Source organism: Herpailurus yagouaroundi, unplaced genomic scaffold (assembly GCF_014898765.1).
Source record: "Herpailurus yagouaroundi ecotype Mexico unplaced genomic scaffold, PumYag 29, whole genome shotgun sequence".
NCBI lineage: Eukaryota > Metazoa > Chordata > Mammalia > Carnivora > Felidae > Herpailurus > Herpailurus yagouaroundi.
The window spans coordinates 43,354,973-43,377,651 of NW_024412377.1; the positions used below are offsets into that span (position 1 = coordinate 43,354,973).

The following is a 22,679-nucleotide window of genomic DNA, read 5'->3' on the forward strand; positions in this document are numbered from 1 at the left end:
CCCCTCCCCTCCCCTCTTTCTTTCTTTCTTTCTTAGAGAGAGAGAGAGAGAAGGCACAAGTGAGTGAGGGGCAGAGAAAGAGGGGGAGAGAGAGAGAAGTGGGGCTCACCCGAAGCTGGGCTCGAGCTCACCCAGATGCGGGACTTGTCCTCAAGGACCATGAGATCATGACCTGAGCTGAAGTCAAATGTTTAACCAACTGAGCCACCCAGGTGCCCCAGGAGATAAGCCTGGATTTCACAGACAACCATAATCCTTTACCAATCTCATGATTATATAGCCTAAACCAGGACTGTCCAATAGAAATATAACATCTCTAATATGTAATTTTACATAATTTTAAATTTTCTATCAGTCATATTTTAAAATGTAAAAAGAGGGGCGCCTGGGTGGCGCAGTCGGTTGAGCGTCCGACTTCAGCCAGGTCACAATCTCGCAGTCCCTGAGTTCGAGCCCCGCGTCAGGCTCTGGGCTGATAGCTCAGAGCCTGGAACCTGTTTCCGATTCTGTGTCTCCCTCTCTCTGCCCCTCCCCCGTTCATGCTCTGTCTCTCTCTGTCCCAAAAATAAATAAACGTTGAAAAAAAAAATTTAATAAAAAAATAAAATGTAAAAAGAAACAAGTGAAATAAATGTCAAGAATACATTTTCTTTAACCTAATCTATAAAATATTAATATTTTAACATGTAATGATACAAACATTTATTAGGGTATTTTACATTCTCTTTTTCATACTAAGTCTTCTAAAACCAGTGTGTATTTTATACGCGTAGCACATCTCAATTTGGACTAGCCACCTTCCAGGCACTCACTAGCCACACCTGGCTGGTGGCTGCCATGTTGGACAACACAGCCTTAGAGATTAAAGGCAAGAGCTCTGGAGACAAAATACCTGGGTCAGAATCCTGGTTCTACCACCTCTCTATGTATTAGTTTCTTCATCTGCAAAATGGCCATAATGATGTTACCTACTTCATGAGGCTGCAGGGATTTTTCAAAAAGCTAACACATCTAAGGCAATATCTGGTACATACAGGATGCTGGGGGCTGGCTGTTACTCTTACTGTCCAACAATAAGATCAACTCGTCCAACTTCTTACTCCATAGATGAGGAAACCAATGCCCAGAGTTTGAAAGGCCCACGTTTCAAAAGTAGGGGCTCTAGCAACGTCTCTTGAAGAACTCCCTGTCTCTAGGCTGACTCTGAGATTGGATCAGCTAGTTATTTAGGCAACTGGCAGCAACAGGGCCACACCTGGGTTCTGCAATCCCTTCTGGATTGCAAAAGAGGGCTACCGTTTGAAATTGGCACTGAGGTGATGGGAGCTGGGCCTCCCTTCTGCTGCCCCCATCTGGACCCATCAGTTGGGCTGGCTGACCCCATCACCAAGTCCAGTGCTTACTCAGCAGTGATAGGGCTGGCTTCCATTGTTTTGGCTTTTTATAGCCCCTCTTGTTTATTAACTCATGTTCTATCTTCCTCAGAGACAGAGAGCATTAGTACTTTTTAAAAACCTCCTTTAGGGGCGCCTGGGTGGCGCAGTCGGTTAAGCGTCCGACTTCAGCCAGGTCACGATCTCGCGGTCCGTGAGTTCGAGCCCCGCGTCGGGCTCTGGGCTGATGGCTCAGAGCCTGGAGCCTGTTTCCGATTCTGTGTCTCCCTCTCTCTCTGCCCCTCCCCCATTCATGCTCTGTCTCTCTCTGTCCCAAAAATAAATAAACGTTGGAAAAAAAAAATTTAAAAAAAAAAAAATAAAAACCTCCTTTAAGTCATCTGTGGTCCCTGTCTACCCACCAAATAGTAAGCTCCCTATTTATGTCTCCAAAAAGGATGGAGAAGAGGCACTGGGTGCCCATTTGTCTGGGACTCTGGAGAGCACATTCTCAGGCTGGAAACACAACTGGCTTATGATTCCTCTACGGCATCTGTTTCCACCCTTCCTCTCCTGAAACTCAATGCAAATCATTTACTCTGCTGTGATAACTCAGTAACTCACATGTTTCGAATCTTACTAGCAGCTAGAATCAGACCAGTTTTGTCTGCTCAGACTGTTAGCACGTGTTGACCTGAAGTTCCACTTATTCTATATGCTAAGTAGCATTTTATTTAACATTCATTTATTTAATATTTACTGAGCATCTACCATGTAGGAAGCCCTGTGCAAAGTTTGGGAATGAAGCTCTTGTGGACCTTGTGACTTAGTGTAGAAAGTAAACAAGAAATGATGATAAAGGACAACAAAGGGTTGATATAGAAAGTATCAGATGCTCTAGGAACAATACTAAAGCAAGGGGACCTGAATAAAAGTGGAGACCTGAAAAATGGTAGGAGAGAACCAGTTAAGGAGAGAAGGTGGAGTGCTCCAGGCAGGGGGGACAGCCTAGACAAAACCTGGAGGCAAGAGAGAATGGCACATTGGAAGAACTGAAAAAAGGTCCCGCACAGCCGGGGTAGAATGAGAGGAGTGCGGCTGGATTTTGAGGACATTGTCTGAAGCGCTAAGGAATTTGGACTTCAACCTGAGAGCAAGAGGAAACAGCCCAGTGGAGAATAACATCTTTCAAAACATAGGGTTCTGGGAACAAATCAACCAAATGAGCTAAAAATGTGGGCGGTGAGAAGGCGGGGGCGTACTCTTTTCATGTTTGTCTTCGTCTTCTTGGTGGGAAGTCTCAGCCCTCTTTTGAAAGCAGTGCGCAGGCTATCCTCAGTGCCAGGCCGTGCTCGCCTGACCCCCAGCCCACTGTCCGTGAAGCTAGTACTCCTGAGTTTGGTGCAGCACAGGCCTTCCTCAGACCCTTAGAACTGTAGAGCCACAAAGACCATCCATATGAGACACTGTCAAAGACTCTGAGGCCCAGAGAAGGAAAGTAATCTGTGTGCGGCCCCACAATAAGCCTCAGGCCTCTGGCTTCTTCTTCTTTCCCCCGAAGAAAGTGAACACCAGGTCTGGGACTAGGATGAGGCAAGTCAGGCACACAGAGTACAAAATTTAAGGAGACACTCACTCTCAGGTGCCAGCTGTGCGTTTGCAAGACCCTAGGTGCCCACTTGCCTCATCCTCGTCCTGGCTCTGTTGGACACACCTGGAGGGCTGAGACTGTAACTTCCAGAAAACTCTCTGACATCTCTCCTGGTGTTAACATGATGCTAGGCACATATTTTCAGGGTCATTAGATGCCTACTAATGATAATGAACAATGGGTTTCTGACAAACTGCTAGGTATCCAGACATTTTTGTATCTTTGGGTAAATATGACCTTCAAAAGACAACAGAACAAAGTGGAGAGTGCCTGAGACTGGAGTGTAGAGATCTTGATTCTGGTTCCCTCTCTGCCACCGATTTACTATGGGAACTTGGACAAATTGTTCTCCATCTCTAGGCTTCAGTGAAAGGAGGAGGCTGAATAACATTTATTGAGCACTAACATTTAATGACTCTGTGTCAGTCATTGTTCAAATGCCCCTGCACTTTAACTCATTGAAAGACTTCCTGGCCTTCAAGGTTCCCTTTCCTTCAACAGGCTGTGATCTGAAGTAAGAAAGGCTTTACAGAGAATATGGGACTTGAGACAGAACTTCCAGATTCTGTCTGGAAGAAGACAGATACTGTCTGCAAAAGATCAGTATCTTCCATTATAGTAAAGGCATGCTATCTCAAGGCACTTCTCCACTAGAAGACAGAGAATCATCTGCCTCAGAATCATGTTTGGAACATGTCTGAAGGCAGATTCTTGGCCTCTGCCCCTGGAGATTCTAATACAGTGATTCCAGTGGGGCCTGGGAATGTGTTATAAGCTTCCCAGGTGACTCTGGTAGTTGGGCAGATTTGGGAATGCACTGATCCCAACGCATTCCCCTATCTACGAGCAGGATCATACAAGACAGCCCAGACCTAGAGCTGCCTGACTTCATCAGCAGTTCTCCCCAAGCAGAGAAATGAATTATTTGATTGATTAATGCAACAAATATTAAGCACCTGTGTTCTGGGCCCTGTTCCAGGTGTTGGTTTTGGTCTCTGCTCTCCGGGAACTTCTGTTCTAGGTCTGTCACTTATTTTAGAACCAGAAGGTCTTCAGGAGGTCAACAACTAGTCCCATCATTACACAGTTGGGTAAACCAAGACCCAGAGGGGGAAAGCAACACATTCAAGACTACACAGTGAGCAAACGTACTTTTCTGCTCCCACATCAGTTGAGGTACCCCAGTGTACCTCATGCAAAATCCGTGGGCACCCACTGTTTGCTTCTTAAGCACCGAACCTGCATGGAGCAAATGTTCCTGAAGGCTCACGTCAGATCTTGCAGACATTTTTAATCCTCAACATCCCTTCAACTGGAATGGAGGAAAGAGGAGAGAGGGCACACCACGAGTGTTTTAAAACCTAGGGCTAAGAAATGCTTCCTAGGATTGAGCCTTGCATTAGTTCCTCGGTGCTATTTAAAGCCCTTTCCCCTGGCTGTGCTGGAGGATATTGTGCCTGCCTCCTCCTGCACTTTAGAGCCGAAAGAAGAGGGGGCCGCCCCATGGGTTCACCAGGACCAGCTCCCATCTCTGCCCAGACTTGCTTATGTCACTGTCGCCCGGAGCCTGGGGAGGAGAAGGAGTGCCCGCCCCCGAAGTGCCAGTCGCCCTGCGATTGGCTACAGGGACTCCGGCCCGGCCGCGGATTGGTCATCGCTGAGGGCTTGAAAGGTGGCTGGGAGCGTCGGACACCTCAGACGGCGGTGGCCCGGGATCAGACCGCGTCTCAGGCGAGCCCGAGACGCGCCCCCAGCCCGCCATGGCCCGCCTGTTGCGGGCGTCCTGTCTTCTCTCCCTGCTCCTGGCTGGCTTCGTCCCGCCGAGCCGGGGGCAGGAGAAGTCCAAGGTGAGTGAGCCTCCGGGGTGGGGACCTGGCGGGACGAGCAGAGCCCCCAGGTGTCCATTTCTCGGTGGCGAGGCACCCCTCTTCCCAGGCTCCCCTCCAGAAGGGCAACACCTGGTGCGAGGACCCTTAACTCCGGTTCCTCCCTCTCCGCCGCCGGGACCCCCACCCGGAGCGCGGGTCTTCACAGCTCCATCTATGGGTGATCTGGGTGCCCCCGGTGGGCAGAATGTATAGGGAGGATGGGGCATTCTCGCCGAGTTGACCCCTTCTGCCCCACAGCTGCCTCAGAGTCGCCTTGCTACATGCATGACACGACTGTCTTCAGCTACTCCCCTCCAGTCGGGCCTGAAGGGGGCGGGGGCGCAGAGACCCGGGGTCTGGGTTGGCTGCGGAGGTTCCCGGGGGTGACTGACAGGCTAGGAGAAAGGGAAGGAGCTGGGTAGTTCCCGTCTCAAAGAACTGTGGTGGGGGCTCTTCTAGCTCAAGAATTAACGCAGGTAGAAATGCCCACTTGGATTCCAGGGCGTCGGTAGAAGGCGTAGAGATCTGTGACACCACTCAGCACTCTGGCTAGATCTTCAATCCTTTCTGGGCCTCAGTTTCTCCATCGGTAGGGACGGGTGTGGGGGTGGTCAGGGGCACAATGAAGCTGATGGTTTCAGAGAGGATGTTTGGAGAAGCTGCAAAATCTACCTTGAAGGTCTGGGCAGAGTTCTGTGGCAGCCTCACTACCCACACCCACTGCCCATAGTGGCCCGAGCAAAGCCTTAGGTAAGGTGGGGATGCTGAGGCCAGGAGTGGGGTGACCCAGCGTCCTTATGTCTTTGGACAGCGTATGCCAAGGTGGGCCCAGTAGATCGCTTCCAGGGTGGTAAGCTGAAACCAGGCAAAGGGATAGACCCAAACAGAGAGCTTTCTGTCTCCACCCTCCCAACACACATCACACACACACACACACACACACACACACACACACCCCACATGCTTGTGTAAGCTCAAGAGAAGCTTTGAGCTTCTGTGTTTCTAAAATCTTCTGGGTTTTTATTTTAATATCTGAGGAGTTCATAATTCTATTTCCAAAGTTCTATTCACTATTCAGTTAGCCCTTTCCAAGCACAGGGTTCCTTCTGTATGTTTCTATCCCCCTGTCCTGTCCTCAGCTAAATCCTATTCAGTCTGTTTCTCTTTGGAGTAAGCATAGAAATTGGATGGCCATGAAGCCACCTCTTACATGCCTCCTCCTTTGTATCCAGCCCTGTTCATTATCCCCAACTCATTTTCTAGGGCAGAGATGGGACTGAGTTTCACGATGGTGGTGTGGGGTAAAGGTAGGGGTAGGCAGCCCAGTGCCATGGAGTCAGTCCTTTACCCTGTTTGCGGAGAGCCAGAGAAGAGAAGATTGGGCCCTGACTCAAGAAGGCCGGGGGTAAGAACGTGGACCCGTGAATAACTCATCATAGCCATGTGTTGTCTGGGGAGGAATTGATGGATTCAGAGAGAACAGGATGGGTATGGTCTAGAGAAGTCTTAGGGTGAGGTATGATCCTATCAGATACAAACCAGCTAGGACCTGTTGGCTAACAGGCTGGGTATGTGCATCTCTCCACCCAGGCCCTTAGAGAGTCGAAATGTCATAGCGCTGGATTCTAAGACCCAACCACCTACCTTACCCCCCAACTCCAGGGCCAAGGGATAGGATGGGGGGCCTGTGAGGAATGGGATAGACAGTAGGTGACAGTCTCAGAGGGTTGGCTGCCTCCTCCCAGTTCAAAGGGAGGAGCTTGGATAACAAAAGGAATCCTCCTTTCCTTGCTGTGTCCCCCCTCCAGTCCAGCTTAAAGCCACCCAGGCTCTCTGTACTTGCTGTGCAGAAGGACTTTGCAGAAGCTGAAGAAGGGTAACAGCTGCTGACGTGCATAGGATCCTAGTAACCGCTGGTTTCTAGGTGACTAAAGCAGGCAGAGAGAATCATGGAACCACAGGCTGACAGAACTGAAGAGCCCTTAAGACAGCACTGAATCTGAGCCTATCTGACAGGCGAGGAGCCAGAGCCCCACAGAAGGGAAAGGAGTGGTTACAGGAGTCCGGGCCAGGCCCAGAACTCAGGTCTCCTGCCCCCAGGCCAGGTCTCCTTTCATACCATCACATCGATGGGAGTGGTAGATGGAAGAGGAGAAAGATCCAAGACCAGCAGCCCAAGCCAGCCGGGGTCCTGGCTGAGACCCCCTCCAGCTTCCAAGTCACCAGCACTCTCCTGTCTCATCCAACCGTGGCAGGCCTGAGGCACTTGAGCTGCCTCTCCCCACCATCTCCTTTGGCCTCCCTGTTTAAGGTGCAGGGCTCTGGCATTCCTGGGCCCAGAGGAGGGAAGGAGGCTCACAGCTCGCGTAAGGACTGGGTAGCAGTGCTCAGTGGTGAGTACAGGCCATGGCTTCCGCCACCATAGGCCACCCTCTGACCCCCATCAGTCTGAATCCACAACCCCGGCCTCACTGTCCCCACTAGAAAGCTCGGAGGCTTTGTCATCATCCCTTCTCCTGGAGACACCTTGCACAGTGCATCATCTTCTTTACACTGGCTGGGGAACATCAAAGGCCTCTTCACAATAATGTAGGGACATCAGGGCCCTTTACCCTAGCCTCAGGCAGAATAACCAGTATCCATCCCTCGACGTGGGGATTTCTCTCCAAGAGGTCTTCCAGACTTCTTTGATCTGTCTATAGATTCTTACAGCCATTTTGGGAGGTGGGTGGTAATATCCTCCCCTGTCAGCTGACTGAGGCTTGGAGAGTAAAATTGGCTCACTTGCCCCAGGGCCCCAGAGCCAGCCACGTCTAAAACCTAGCGAGAAGAGGTTCCCCTTGCCCCACCCCCAGCCCGAAGCTGTGCCCAGAAGCTGATCCTCCCGTTGTTTACAAGCTTCCATTATTTAGACAACCTCTTGGCTTTTGTTCTCTCCATTTCCCAGAATTTGTTTTTGGATTAGGGTGGAGTTTTGGAAGAGCTGGAGAGGCTGGAGAGACGTGTAGGGAGGACTTTCCTTCTGGCTGCTAGACCTCTGTGGTCAGCTGGGCTATGTTTGTTGTGTCCTGTTTGTCTGTATTTTGTGGTGGAACCGACCCAACTGGGGCCAAGGAGGCCCAAGGGCTAGAGGAATGTTGAGCTTAGTTCTCAGGCCTGCTTCCAGTACCCACCAGAAATCACAGGGCATGGAATATCAGCCTCATGGAAAGCAGGGAATTTGCATCGAAGCCAAGAAGAGAGTTTGCAGCTCTCAGGGATTGGCTTGTTGGAGGGAGCCCTACCTCATCTGGCTCAGCAGGCCTGCGGCATCTTCCAGACAGAGGGTGGCTTTTCTCTACTGTCCTGGGGCCACACCCTGCTAAGCCAGATGACTCCCTTTGCCCAACTGGGCCCAGGTACCTCGCTCGCCTACAGGAAGTCTTCTTGGTTGATGGGGAGGAGAGGGTGTGGATTTGCTTCTGTAACTCCAATCACCTGTCTCTGTCTCTCCTGGTCTATAATGGTGGTTTGCATTTGATTTGTTTTATTGTCTTGCGACCCCTCTCCTACGACATTAGGGCCAGAGATTTCCTGCTACAGTGGTGGCAACATTTTCCTTTCCCATCACGACCAGCGCCTCTGCTGATTGTGTTATTGATGCCGAGTCACCCTTTCGAGAGCAGACCCAGATTTTCGTAGTCTGTACCAGAGCCAGGGCGGGCACAGAGAAGGGTCTGATGCAATGTCGTGCTGGTTGGCAGGGATCCCACTCCTCCTCTCCTGATAGTGACGCTGACAAGTCAGCAGGGTTGAGCAAAGCTCGTCCAGTTCGAGGTTCTCATCTTATGAAAGAGGAAACTGAGACCCAGCCCAGAGAAAGGGCTAGCACCAGACCACACAAAGTGTTGGTGGCAGAGCTGGACGAGGACCCCAGGTCCCCCACCTCAGAGTCCATTGTTGGCTACTTGTTCTGGAGGTTGACTGGGGGTAGGGCAGCAAAGAGAGAGGCATAACAGTCGTCTCAGCTGCACACTCGCAGGGAACATCTCATACGTGCCAGGCTTTCCCCTTGCCATGGTGCCAAATCCTCTCAGCAGGCCTTTCCCCTTCCTGGTTCCTCCTGCTTCCCTGTTTTATAGCAACAGCCTCAGCTTTCCAGCCCTCCGGATTTGGAACCTCCGAATCACCCCTTTCTACACTGCCACTTCCTCCTTTCTGTCCAGTCCCTCTTCCACAATGCTGTCATTCAGGCCCACATCATCACTTGCCTGGCTGGTTGCACTGGCCATGCCAGGAGTCTCCATCAGCACCCAGAAATGCAACCTCCAGCACCAGCATGGTCTCCCTCCAAGCCTGGCAAATGTTCACAAATTGGCATGTGAAGTGGAAGTAATGGTCACTGTAAATCATTCTCCGGGTTTCCATACGCTCACCAGACGATTAAGCGCTTTCGTAATCATCCCTTTGCATAAGGGATTAGAGCTCGGTTCTGGTCCACTCTGGAGTGGTCTTGGGAAAGTCACTCCCCCTTACTGGTATCTTTTATTGTCTTGAAAACGGAGATGCCAGGTTCCCTTCCAGCTCTAACTGCTCCCGGGTGCCGGTCTTCCTGTGTTTCAGACGGACTGCCACGCTGGCGGGAGCGGCACTATCTATGAATACGGAGCCCTGACCATCGATGGGGAGGAGTACATCCCTTTTAAGCAGTACGCTGGCAAATACATCCTGTTTGTCAACGTGGCCAGCTACTGAGGCCTAACAGGCCAGTACGTTGGTAAGAGCCCGCTTTCCCTCCCTGCTCTGGGGCTGTTTCTGCCAGTTGGGCACATTTCAATCACAGGAGCGTTTTTGATGCAAGGGGAGAGGGGTGACAGATCACGAAATGCCAAACCGTGTATCCCAGTTCTACTGTGTTCCATGGTTTTTTTAAAAATGTTTTTAATGTTTTTATTTACTTTTGAGAGCCAGAGAGAGACAGAGCACGAGTGGGGGAGGGGCAGAGAGAAAGGGAAACACAGAACCCGAAGCAGGCCGCAAGCTCTGAGCTGTCAGCACAGAGTCTGATGCGGGGCTCAAACTCACGAACCGTGAGATCATGACCTGAGCTGCAGTCGGACACTTAACCGACGGAGCCACCGAGGCGCCCCTGTGTTCCGTGTTTTTGTGAAGATTATGTAAGCCCAAGGTCTGATCACCTTCAGACGTGTTCTAGAACATTCCCAGTTATCCTTCCTCCCTGGGTACCTCAACTGCCCCGAAAGCAGCGAGATGGAAGAGATTTGTTTTGTACCTGGAGTGTCCTTTCACTGGAGTAAGAAATGGTAGCTTTATCCTGAATTTCCCATCTGCCCTGGTGCCTCTCTTGGCCCCTGTCTGGAAAGCAGACAGTTGGGCTGAGGCCCCCAGTTGTGTGTCAGTGGCTGTATGAGGTGTTTCACCGAGATTTCATGATCCTCGTATCCTCCCTCCTTTCTTCTCAGCTGGGGCTAAGAGTCAACAACCTGGGGGAACAGGCAGGCCAAAGGCATCTGACGTTGCCCACAGGAAAATGCTCTGGGGCTGAGCACAGTCTGCTGATGGGGCTGGGGGAAGCAAGGGCAACCTGACCCTGAATGTCTGCCTGCCAGTCTCAGGCAAACTCCTGGACGTGGAATGACGCAGGCTGGATGGCCCAGTGGGCACTGGGTGCTCTGGCTAGAATGCTTCTGTGTAGCTCTTGGAAGAGAGCAGAGTGTGCAAGAGATGGGCTGGGTGCTGGCAACTGCACGAGAGGCCAGGTGCACCAGGTGCACCGAGGGGACTAGGGTGCTGGGCCAGGGCCTCCCTTTGATTCTCAAGCTGGGGAAGTATGGGAGGGTGGTGATGGCCCCACCCACCTCCCACCCCCTCCCCAGGAAGTCCTGTCTTCTGCCCAGGGATGTATGGCTCTTGGTCTAGGCAACTCAATCCCGACAGTCTGGCAGGAGCCCTCGGCTTACTGGCCCAGTGGCAGTGGGCGGGTGACTGACTACTGATTTGAGGAAGAGTATTGCTCTCGCTTCTCCCCAGACCTCCAACCCAACCAGACTGGAGTCAGGAGGATGGGACTCGCATCCCAGTGGTGCCACACTCCCTGGGCGATCTTGGGCAAGGCCCTTCGCCTGTCAGGCCTCAATGATTTCAGCTATCCAATGGGAGAGCAGGAGGAGTGGTACGGATGACGCGGGGCTCTTTGATAGAGTACCTTCACCTCTGCCCTCTTTTTCCCTGGCCCAGAACTGAATGCACTACAGGAAGAGCTTGCACCATTTGGTCTGGTCATTCTGGGCTTCCCCTGCAACCAATTTGGAAAACAGGAACCAGGAGAAAACTCGGAAATCCTACCCAGCCTCAAGTGAGTGCTTGCTTCGTGTCCCGAGAAAGCTCCTCTGAGAAAGCACAGCCCCGCCCTGTGCCTCCGCCTAAGCACCGGGCATCTCTTGCATTGGCCCCTACTCGTGACAGATACTCAGCCACCAAGAACGATGCTCCCCTTCCAGGAACCCCATTCATTGAAATGAATGAAAGAGGGGTCAGGGACAGGGATGACTGCATGTGAGTGCACGATGGGATGGCAGGGGTGGGTGGGGGAAGAGTGTAGGCAGGGGACAGGGTTACTGAGAAGGTACCAAACTGGAAAAAGAAGCTTGCAGACCCACACTATGCCTATGCCCATTCAATATCAGCTCCAGCTGCCTGGTGTGGAATAAAATCCAGATTCCCAACACCCCCTCCCTGTTCAGTCCCTTCCTTGTCATTTCTGGGCCTGTGCCCATCTCCTTGGGACCCACATAAGAATATTCTTTGTAGGCATGTCCGACCAGGTGGGGGCTTCGTCCCCAATTTCCAACTCTTTGAGAAAGGGGATGTGAACGGGGAGAAAGAGCAGAAGTTCTACACGTTCCTGAAGGTGAGTATACAGTCACCTCTGCGGGCGTCTCTCGGCCCGGCTGACACCGGCTCTGAACAGGGCTGCAGCCACTCCTGTTCCCGCCCATGCAGAGACAAGGCCTGGACCACCCTCCCCTGCTTCTGGGTTCTGGGGGGGGTTTCTTGGCATCTATCATTGCAACCATAAGACTCTGCAGACACTAGGCTCTCAACAGCCCATTTTGTAGATAAGGCCCAAGCAGGGCCCCACAAGTGATTGGCTAAGAGTCTCACAACCTGCTAAAGGTCCCAGGACCCCACTTTCATCTCCCAAACTGGTATTCTTTTCGCAGTGCCAGGCTGTTCCCCTACCTGCCAGGAAGGCCCAGGGCGGGAGGTGGGGAGGGCCCCACGCAGGGTTGACACCAGTCTCATCCCTGCTGCAGAACTCCTGCCCACCCACCTCGGAGCTCCTGGGCTCACCTAACCGCCTCTTCTGGGAACCCATGAAGGTCCATGACATCCGCTGGAACTTTGAGAAGTTCCTGGTGGGGCCAGATGGCGTGCCCCTCATGCGCTGGTACCACCGGACCACGGTCAGCACCGTCAAGATGGACATCCTGGCCTACATGAGGCGGCAGGCGGCCCTGACAGTCAACGGGAAGTAAATCAGGCCTGCCCCACCCTGTGTCCACCATGCAGGGGCTGGGGAGGGACTCTGTTCAGGAAGGAACCCATTTCTCTAACCACAACACACTCCCGCCACAGACCCCTTACTAATATACAAGGCCCCGACCTGACCCAAACGTGCGCGTACGATTGTCGTCTGTACTGCTGCGCATGTGGGTGTCTGCACACGTGCCTCCGTGACCGTGCGTGTGCATGGGTACAGCCACCGCTGTCTACCTGCGCAAATATGGGGGACGTGAACCGTTTGTGTGCCCACAGCTGTGTGTTACGGAGAGTGCTGGAGAACTCCCCTTTCTCTCCAGTTCTCTGTTCCAGTGAGAGCCATTCACTTTCAGTGGAGCCCAAGTTAAAACCAGATCCAGATCCAACTGTTCTGCTCTGACCCGGACCTCAACCTTGGGGCCGGCATCTCCCACTGCCTCCAAATCTCACCACTGAAGTGCCCAGAAGTTTCTGGGTCTACCACACTGCCCAATCCTCCCCCTCTCCATCATGCAGCCTCGCTCCTTCCTGAGGGGCCCTCCCAAGCCCCCTCCCCCACCCCACAGTGCTCCTTGAGAGCAGCCGAGGCAGACGTGAGAGCAAGGGCCACGTCCCGTGTCAGAGATGGCGTCTCCATGAAGGAGGGGCCCGAAGCCCTTGTGGGCGGACCTCCCCTGAGCCTGTCTGAAGGGCCAGCCCTTAGTGCATTCAGGCTGAGGCCCCTGGGCAGGGATGCCACCCCTGCTTTTCTGCAGGATGTGCCCTCTCCCCTCACCCTGGCTCTTGGTATTAGACTCACCCCTGTGTTCCCAGTAAAGGCCTTTCTGCAGCAGCTGAGCCTACTGTGGTGCTTCCTCCATGGGGCCACCCTAGCTGGGGAGGGTGGGAGGGAGCAGAAGGACGGAAAAAGAATTGGAGGGAGTGCTTTGGACGCCTGCTGTTTGGTTTCTACCTAGGCCCAGCCCACTCTGCTTCTCTAACTCGGCATTTGGAGTTTATAAATCCAGTTCATATCCGCTCTCGTTCCCTCCCACATTTCTCCAGGCAGCTGGAGCTGAGATGAAGTGTTCCATTTGACAGGCGAGGAAACTGAGGCTCACAGAAGGGCCAGCCTCGCCCAGGGTCTTCTGGTAGGTGAGGGGCAGGACTGGAATACAAACCCAGGTCACCTCTCAGCCCAGATTCTGTCCATGCCCCTGGCTGCCCACACTCAAGGAGGCGCAGAGCAGGGCCCGGGGGATATCTGCCCAGAGTTGGGGCAGTGCTCTCGGGACTAGGGGCCATGGGGCACAGAGGGAAGAGGCCGGGAAAGCAGCACTCTGACTGGGAGGAGAACATGAGCCCGGACGTAAAAAAAAACACAAGTCACAGAATACTGATCTTCAACTTGGATTTATGTCCAAGGTTCGTGCAAACAGCTGCCCAGGGACAGCCAGCCACCCTGTTCTCGGCCTCTGACACCACAAGCCTCCAGCTGCAGGGCCGGGGCTCTGGTAGCTTCACAGTGGGCCCCTCAGCGCATGTGACTGGCGTGGCCTTCATCCCAGGCTGTCATGGCACCAGCAAGGCTGGTGGGTGGAGGTGGAGGGCCCTGCAACGGAACACCCCGTCATTCTCTTCTGTGTCCGGGGGCAAACCTGCCCTTCCTGCAGCTCCTCAGAGGGGAAGGGATGGGCATGGGGCAGGTCCTGCTGCTACAGAGCTTGAAGCGAAAATCAAACACACACATGAACTGAACGTGGTCCCCAGAGGGGCTGGAACCACTTCTGGGGAAGTTTTGAAAGGAAGGGGTCTCAGCTGGACCCCGCTCTTGAGACTGACGTCCCCCAGCGCTTCTGCAAAGCATGGCAGGTCAGAGTCAGACGAGGCCTCTCTCCACTTGGTGGCAGGGTGGCGAGTTTCTCCTGGCCACTCCACAGGAGGGGCCCCAGATGGAAGCCTTCTGGGTGGAGCCTCTCCAGTCTGTGAACAGTTCAGGTCGGGCTGGGGCACAAACTGGTGGCCCATCAGCCTCCCATCCGGCCGGGGCGCTGGCTGCATACAGAACGTGGCCTCTAGTTTTTCAGTAATCTGAGATCAGGTGGCTCTGGCAAGACGAAGGTGGAGCCAAGTGACATAATCTGGTCTCACTGAGGCCCCTCACGGTCATTTTTCGTAGACTCTAAATAAAGAAAAATGTTGAGGACTTTAAAAGATGATACGATACAGTAGGTTCCAAAGGCCTACAGAAACCAGTAAGTAATGATGAACGTAACACCTAGAGTTAAGTGTTGCCGAGTGCCAGGTCCCGGGCTAGTACCTTAGGTACATTTGTCACTCAATCCTTGTCCAGCCCTATGAAGCAGGCAGATTATTGGCCCTTTATGGAGGAGGGAATAGGCACACAGAGAGATTTTTAAAAATTTGCCTGAAGTTCCAGATCTAGGAAGTGTCTGAGCTTAGCCAGTCTGGCTCCACATTCCAGAGTCAGAGAAGTTCTGGGGGAGGAGACAGCCCTGCCCACTTGCCCCTCGTCACAGCAGCCTCTGACGGGCTCCACACAACTTCTAGGGCTCTGTGGGGAACCATGAGAAAACGGCGGACCGGCGCAATGCCTCCTGCCACCCACTACGTCTTCCAAACCACGCTGCCTCCACGTCCCCCTGCAGCCTCTGTGAGGGGCACCTTCTGCGAGGGGCACTCTATCTCCTGGCACAGCTGGCTCTATCGCTGCACGGCCACAACCCTTAGAAAACACCTCTTTGTGCTGGGAAGGACTCAGCTTCCCTGACGCTTGCCCCCACAGACAAGATGGTACCTTCTGCCCCACGCAGCCTTGCAGAAAGCAAAGGCTGTCACTAAGGGCCTGTAGTCCTCCTGTGACTAGTGAACAAACCGCCAGTCCCCAACTGTTTACGGCCAACACCGTGACCTGACGGAGCTTTTCAAAATGCAACTCTGGGGGCGCCTGGGTGGCTCAGTCGGTTGAGCGTCCAACTCTTCATTTCGGCTTGGGTCCCGATCCCAGAGTCAAGGGATCAAGCCCTGCGTCAGGCTTCACACTGAGCATGGAGCCTTCTTGAGATTCTCTCTCCCTCTGCCCCTCTCCCCCTCTCGCTCTCTAACATAAATTAAAAACAAAACAAAATGCAAATCGAATCTGTCATGCCACTGTGCTTTAAACATGTCCAAGGAATCCACATCATCTTTAGAATAAAGACCAGCCCCCTGCCATGGTCTGCAAGCCCCTGCACGGCCTGGACTCCCCTCCCTCCCTGACCTCACCTCGCCTCGCCCGTCGCTCCTTCTCCACCTTGTTCTTGGCTCCTGCAGTCTTCTCTTGATCGTCCAGTCTGCTTCCTTCCTCCCTCCCTCCCTCCCACCAAGGCCTATGTATTTGTCATTTCTCTGCAAGAACGTTCTCTTCACCGAGTTAACGCCATGCATTCTGAGAGTCTCGACTCAAACATCACTGTCCCCGGGCCAGGTCAGGCTCCCCCGGTATCTACCCTTCTTCCTTCAGGGCACCTGAGTGCAACTGAAGGCCCATTTGTGTGATTTTTTTTTTTTTTGGGGGGGGCGTGCATTTTATTCCTTTCTGCCTCCCTCCCTAGACAGTGAGCTCCATAGGGGCAGAGACCATATCTGTTTCTCCTCACTCGGCACCCGGCACCCAGCACAGCACCTGGCGATTAGACACCACACTCAGATGAATGAATGGCGATTAGACACCACACTCAGATGAATGAATGACTTCAGTCCCCTCAGCCTGCAGTCACCTCCCATTCTCGCAACACTGTTTTGCAAAGTGAGGCCTCTCTTCCACCAAGATCAGAAGGTGGTGAGATCAGCCCCAAACTGGGGCACACCTGCCATGTGAGAAGTTATCTCCCCGAGGGGACGATGAGACCCAGTACTAGCTCCCACTCACCTGGTTCCGCAGGCCTGGCTGTGGGCGAGTCCATCACTTGGGAGCTCTGATTGCGCATCCCTCCACAGGGCGGCCGCCAGGTGTATTCTGGCTACAACAGGACCGGTGCTTAGTAATCGGTGACCACGCTCAGAAATTACAGTAGCAGCTACCATGCCAGCATGGTGCTAAATACACATTAATCTAGTGCAACTGAATCCTTAACAACAACCCAGGTTGCCACGTCCATTTTACAGGTAAGGTAAACCTGAGGCTCAGAGGGGTGAAAGAAACTTGTTGAAGGTCATCCAGCTACGAAAGTGGCCAAGGGGCACCTGACTGGCTCGGCTGGTTAAGCGTCTGACTCCTGATTTCAGGCCATGATCTCCCGGGCGTGAGATCCAGCCCAGTGCCTCTCTCTGCCCCTCCCCACCCCACCCCTGCTCTCTCTCTTAAAATAAAAATAAATAAACTTAAAAAAAAAAAAAAAAAAACTCCCTTAAAAAAAAAAAAAAGAAGACGACTGATTGGCCCAGAGCCAATCTCTTAAGTCCCACACTCTACTCCAGTGTTTCAAGAAGCTGGGTAAGGACAGGGCCTAGCAGGAGAGGCTGGAAGAAATGCCAGGCAGGAGGCAATGTCATCGTCCAGGTGGGAGCAGGGATGCCTGAGCAGGACTGTGGCAGAAGGATGCAGAGGATGGGATAGGGGACAGCAGCTCTTTGGAGAAAGAATGATAAGCAAGGAAAAGGAAATAAAGAAGGGCGGGGAGGGAGCGGGGAGGAAGGGAAGGAAAATTGAAAAGGAGAAAAAAGAAGGAAAAGCAAAGGAAAGAATGTATGGTGAGGACCCAGTACCTGGTTACACGCAGAAGTTCTAAGAAAAAGCCAAACTCAAACCCTGGCCTGCTTGGTTGGAGGGAGCCCTCCTTCCTGTCCTGACCTCTGAGCCTTTTCTGTTCAAAACAGTGACCTTGAGCAGCTTTGGGCTGGAGAGTCCTGCCAGGCTTGGACATCTGCCTGTACACCACAGTGTTGTTCGGCAAAAAGCCAACCCAGCATGCACTTTCAGACCCCCTCACTTGATCCTGCCCTCTGGAAAGTGTGTGGGGAGGCCTGTGTGTGTATCCTGGAGCAAAGGAGGGGCACAGACTCACCAGATGGAAGAGGCGTGAGTTGGGGAGTGGGGGCGGGTGCTCCATGGCCATGGGGGGTGGGGGGTAGCGGATCTGGGACCAGTCCTCAAAGCCGTGGTGTGGGACCATGGCTGGCATGGGTGCGTAGGCGTATGGATAGGCCCCGCAGAGGTGTTCTGGGTGGGGCTCCATGTGGTAACGGTCCGCTGAGGCCTGCAAGAAATGCTGCTGTCTGACTCTAGCCCATGATAGGCTGCACAGGCCACCCCCAGCGATACCCGTCTCCTCCCTTTCCCTATTCAGAATCTTAGTTTGCTGAAGGCTGGTACATGGGCACAGAAGGGTGGTACATGGGCACAGAATAACAACAACGATGACATCTAACGTGTCCCGAGCACTCACTCTGTACCAAGCGCTGTTCCTAGTGCTCTACCTGCATTACCTCGTTACTTAGTTGGACCCCTGAGCAAACACTGCCTCTCCCCTCAGACTGCAGGTCCCTGAAGAAGGTAGGATGAGGTAAGTGCTGCTTCCTCCCTCAAGCCTCCTCACCTTTGCCTTCCTCTTCTGCTGTTTGAGGGCTTCTTTTGTCTTCTCCTCATCTTTGAATGCTTTGAGCTGAGAGAAGGAGGGAGGGAGAGAAGACTTGGCACAGGCACTTCCTGGCCAGGCCAGGACCCGGGGCCTACGCAGCCACCACTCTCGGCTACCCGCCTGGCTCGGCCCCAGGGCAGTGTCTGGGGGGGGGGAGGGGAAGGCCCCCGTGGGGCAGAGCAGAGCCCAGGCTGGTGGCTGCAGGTGAGGCCCGCCCCCCGTGGGTCTGAACACAGGTCACGAGAGCCCCCATGGGCCTCCTGTTGCTCTGCTTCCCTGTTAGTGTCCTTCACTTCCGTTCTGTGACACGGTAGGTGGCTCCGACTGTGGAGGCCAGAGTTAGAGGTCAGGGAGGGGAAGGGACTTGCTGAGGTACACAGAAATTGGGTGGCAGAGCTGGGAGAAGAACCAGTGAGTGTCCCGACCTCCAGTGTCACCGGGGACCCTCCACACCCCCCTCCCTGCCCCCCGAGGACAGGCCAGCTGCCCCTCCCTCCGTCCAGCCGTTCCCACCTGGGCATTGGACAGGGTGACCTGGGCCTGTAGTTTCTCCACCTGCTTCTTCAGCTCTTCCTTCTCCTCATTCATGCGTTCTCGATCACTGCGCTCCCTCTGGAAGTCTTCCTCGAAGATCTTCACCTGCAGGGGAATTGAGGGGAGGGGGTGGAGTGGGGGGGCGAGAGTGAGGAGGAGGGGCTCAGTCTGCTCTGGCCTCCTGCTGCTTTCACCCCATCTCACAGTGGCTGTGAGGAGGGGAACGAGTGCACCTCGGGCTTCCCAGCCCTCACTTCAATCAGAGAAACTCTGGGTCCCTCTATTTCATATTCCAGGCTTCAACACAGGCTTTATTTAAACAAGGTGCCCGTGGCCTAAAAAAAAAAGGAGGGGGGTCACAAGCCCCCAACCAGTCCAATCCTGCTAAGGCACGGCCACAGGCCCAGAGCGTGGGTGCAAGACCGGACTTTGTCTCCTGGCTCCGAGAGCAGAGGACCCGCAGGGCTCTCCCAAGGCTTTGGGGGTGCCCTGGCACAGAAGGGGCTGGGGTGGCTCCCTGCCTCTGCGTCTGCAGTTTCACATCCCACTGCAGACCAGTGAGATGACGTCCGGGTTAGAGATGGTTTAGAAACCTCCAAATCATGGCATCCAATAGAAACACGTGGGAGAGCTCCAGCCTTTCCAATTTCCTTTCAGTCCTTCTGTGCCCCGCAGGGAGAAAGTCTGTGTTTACGCTAGCATGTCTTCAACACCTTTCTAGTACTTACTAATTTCCCTTCCCTTCCCTCGAAGAGGACTCAAGTTCAGAGTCTTCATCAGGCAAGGGTATCCAGCTGGAGTTTAATAACACTGCTTGGCTTTTACTGCATTTATTGCTTACAGCTACTTTCTACCGGTGGCAAATAATAAAGTATTTTCCATTTGTAGTATTGTTACAAAGTTCCTTTCCAAATAAGTTTACTGAAAGTAACATATTTAAAATTTATTTTTAAAATGCTAGGTAAATAATAGCACAGCTGGGGTACAGAGATGGTTAAATCAAAAACACGGCAGAGGAATGACTTAGGGATACAGTGCTGGAAAGGATAAACCAAGAACCAGACAGGGGTCCTGGCCAACAGCCAGAATGTGGACTACTAATTACAGCTTCCACAGGATTTCAAGCCCCTCCTGGGTCCTCAGGAATGCTCCAGCCCCCCCACTCAGCACCTCCTACCTGACCTCCACCTCTTGGGCTCACCTGCTGTTTCAGCAATTCATTCTGCGTGACCAGCTCCTGTTTCCTTAGGAGGCCACCAGCTCCTTCTGGTCCCCCAAACGCAGCTGGTGGAGAGGAGGGGGAGGCCTGGATGCTCAGTGCTTCCTCCAGGGCCTGGGATCAGGAAGAGAGGAGATGGACCCATCAGCAGGAGCCCTGGCAGTCAGGCCCCGTCGGAGAGGTCACCTTAGTGACCCCCTTCCTGATAAGAGTGACAATAACAATGACCACCTCCAGTACCATTTAGTAAATGCTACCCTATTCATTCACACGATACACACATCATTTCACTGGATCCTCTCCACAGTCCTATGAAAAAAAGACTATGATCATCACTCCCATTGGACAGATGTGAAAACTGAGGTTCAGAAACATGAAGGGATCTGTCCAAAGTCACACAGCTTTTAAGCACGCTAAACGGGGGTCCTCATGTAGAAGGGAGACTCTGTCCTTCCCTGGGCAGGTGCAGCTCAATTCCTAGCACCCAGACCTAGACAGAATATTCAGTTCTTCGGGGAAGCTTCCGTGTCCTCAACAACTGCCCTGCCCTCAGATTTTTTAGCTTCCCAAATCCCTGGCTACCACACCAAACTTTCTGTCCCCAACTCTGCTGTGGTTAGACTGGATTTTAATTTTGACTTATTTAATATTTTGCCTTTCTAAGCCGAAAATGGGCTGAAACATCACCAAAGAAGATTTTGAAAATTAAAAAAAAAAAAAAAGCACCCTTATTCTACCACGCTCACAAAATACTTTCCTTCTTGTAAACAGTGTGCTCCCACCTTCTTAAAAAGGTCTCTATTAACTGATTTTCTCCTTCAGCTTGGTTAACATGTTGCTTGAGAACTCTGGACCCCTGCTCAACACCGACCACCCTCCTCACCACCTGCACTTCAGGGCTTCCGCTCGCCATGCATTAGCAGTGCCCACAGTGCCTCCCTAGACAGTGGGGGGATAAAGAAGACATTCTCCAACTTGGACTTGGGGCCCCACGCAGTCTCCTTGTCTCTCCCGGAAACCCGAGGAAACCGCTGAGCCAGAGTAAGCCCAGGACGCTGCAAGGGGAAGTTATGGCTCTACTTGATCCTCCTACTTACTCCATCTGCCTATATTTTATTTATTTATTTAATTTTTCAATGTTGATTTTTGAAAGAGAGAGGAAGAGAAAGGGAGAGGGAGCGGGGAGAGAGAATGAGCAGGGGAGGGGCAGAGAGAGAGAGGGAGACACAGAATCGGAAGCAGGCTCCAGGCTCTGAGCTGTCAGCACAGGGCCCGATGCGGGGCTCGAACTCACAAATGGTGAGATCATGACCTGAGCTGAAGTTGGGCACTTAATGGACTGAGCCACCCAGGCGCCCCTCCATCTGCCTATATTTTAGATGAGAAGACTGAGGTCCAGGGACAGGGAGAGACTTGCCTGAGGTCACAAGCAAAGCACATCACTTGCCTTGCATCAGTCACCCACACCTAGGTCTCTGTCCCCAGCGATGCCAGGGAAACTTGGAAAGCAGTGATCCTGCCTGAGTCATCTCTGTGATCTGCCACTCTGTACAACACTGTGCCCGAATGTAGACCCCCAAATCCCCCAGCTCAGGACAGGTCATTCTTTCCACTGAGAACAGGTCCCAAGGTTCCCCAGACTTGACATAATCAATGCTTATCAAATTCCAAAACCAAACAGAAAGGGTTACCCTAACAGGGCTAGGGCCCAGCGAATGCCAAACTCATGCCGAGCCCGTGTGAACAAGGTCAGGTGGCAGGAGGGAAAGGAGGACAGCCAGGCAAGGAGGAAAAGATGAACCAGAGACAATTCCGCCAGGCCTTCGGGGAACTCGTCTCCTCGGAAGAGGAGGCCTTCAAAGCTTCCTCTTGTCAGTGCACCTGTGCTGGAAGGTGGGCGGGGCTGCAAGGAGTCCAGCCAGGGTTCAGATGGCAAAACTGAGACTCAGAGAGGCTGAAGTGGCTGAGCTGGGATCAGAATCAGCCCCCAGACCCAGCCTGTTCCCTGCCCACTCACCTTGGCCCAAAGCAGCAGGCCTCGGCTTTAAAACCCAGCCTCTGCCCAGGCACCCCATCTCTCTGGGTCCCAATTCTCGAGGGCAGGAACCCTCGGGCCGTGCTCAGCTACTCCTTTGAGCAGCTGTGTCCTGAGCTTGCACTTGGTGCCAGGCACAGTGCCAGACACCGGGGGCACATACACTGGTGAAGGCGAGCACCTCCTCCCACTGGGAGACAGATCATTAAACAGGAAATCACAAGAAGATGCAAGAAGGAGAATGAAAGAAGGTTCTGGTGCTTTAGGAGCATAGAATAGGAGGACCTGAATGAGACTCCGGGGAGGCCTTGCAGAGGAAGTGGAGTTAGAACCGAGCCTGAACGATGAGCGTTGAGCGGGATGGGGCCCTGTGAGGAAAGGGCTCGTCCAAAGGCCTTGAGGTTGGAGCGGGCACATGCACATCTCAGGGCTGGCCACTCGGCACTTGGGGAGGGAAAGGCAGAGACAGCGGGCGCCGCGAGGCTGCATGGAGGCCCTCAGCAAGGGCTCACCGATCCACAAGTCACCCCTCCTGACTTGAGGGTCGGGGTACCGGCGGTGGAGGGGGATGTTTGCAGCTGGGCTCAGGAAGCCCTGCCTGCTCCAGGCGCCCACCTTGTTGAGCCGCTGGATCTCCTTTTCCTGGTACTCCCGCTGCCGGGTGAGTGGGCTCAGCTGATCCTGCAGGTACTTGACCTTCTGGCGCAGCTCCTTGGCCTCCGCTGTCAGCTGCTCCTTGTCGGTCTGCAGGGAACACAGGGTTGGTGAGCAGGGAACCCCTCTGGGAGGCCTGACCCGCTGCGCTTCCTGCCCCACCCTCACTCAGCCATGCCTCCTCT

General features: G+C 53.3%; 2 protein-coding genes across 4 annotated transcripts in view; one reads left to right on the top strand and one right to left on the bottom strand.

The window, feature by feature from the left end:
* The first annotated feature begins 4,702 nt into the window (after positions 1-4,702).
* On the top strand, positions 4,703-13,266 carry GPX3 (glutathione peroxidase 3). Its single transcript, XM_040498007.1, has 5 exons — positions 4,703-4,871; positions 9,495-9,648; positions 11,130-11,247; positions 11,703-11,802; positions 12,209-13,266. Exons 1-5 carry the CDS (start codon positions 4,785-4,787, stop codon positions 12,428-12,430), a joined length of 681 nt encoding a protein of 226 aa, XP_040353941.1. The 5' UTR covers positions 4,703-4,784; the 3' UTR covers positions 12,431-13,266.
* A 541-nt stretch (positions 13,267-13,807) lies between these two features.
* Positions 13,808-22,679, bottom strand: part of TNIP1 (TNFAIP3 interacting protein 1) — a 47,077-nt gene continuing 38,205 nt past the window's right edge. For 2 of the 3 annotated variants that reach the window (XM_040497976.1, XM_040497994.1), the window contains 7 exons: positions 22,456-22,584; positions 19,788-19,919; positions 18,566-18,691; positions 18,011-18,076; positions 17,480-17,671; positions 16,345-16,435; positions 13,808-14,595 (listed from right to left, as the gene is read on the bottom strand). In XM_040497976.1, the coding sequence (XP_040353910.1) occupies positions 14,561-14,595; positions 16,345-16,435; positions 17,480-17,671; positions 18,011-18,076; positions 18,566-18,691; positions 19,788-19,919; positions 22,456-22,584 (771 nt within the window). In that variant the 3' untranslated portion in view covers positions 13,808-14,560. The remainder of the gene's footprint in view (positions 14,596-16,344; positions 16,436-17,479; positions 17,672-18,010; positions 18,077-18,565; positions 18,692-19,787; positions 19,920-22,455; positions 22,585-22,679) is intronic. The other variant, XM_040497986.1, reaches the window with a different exon arrangement.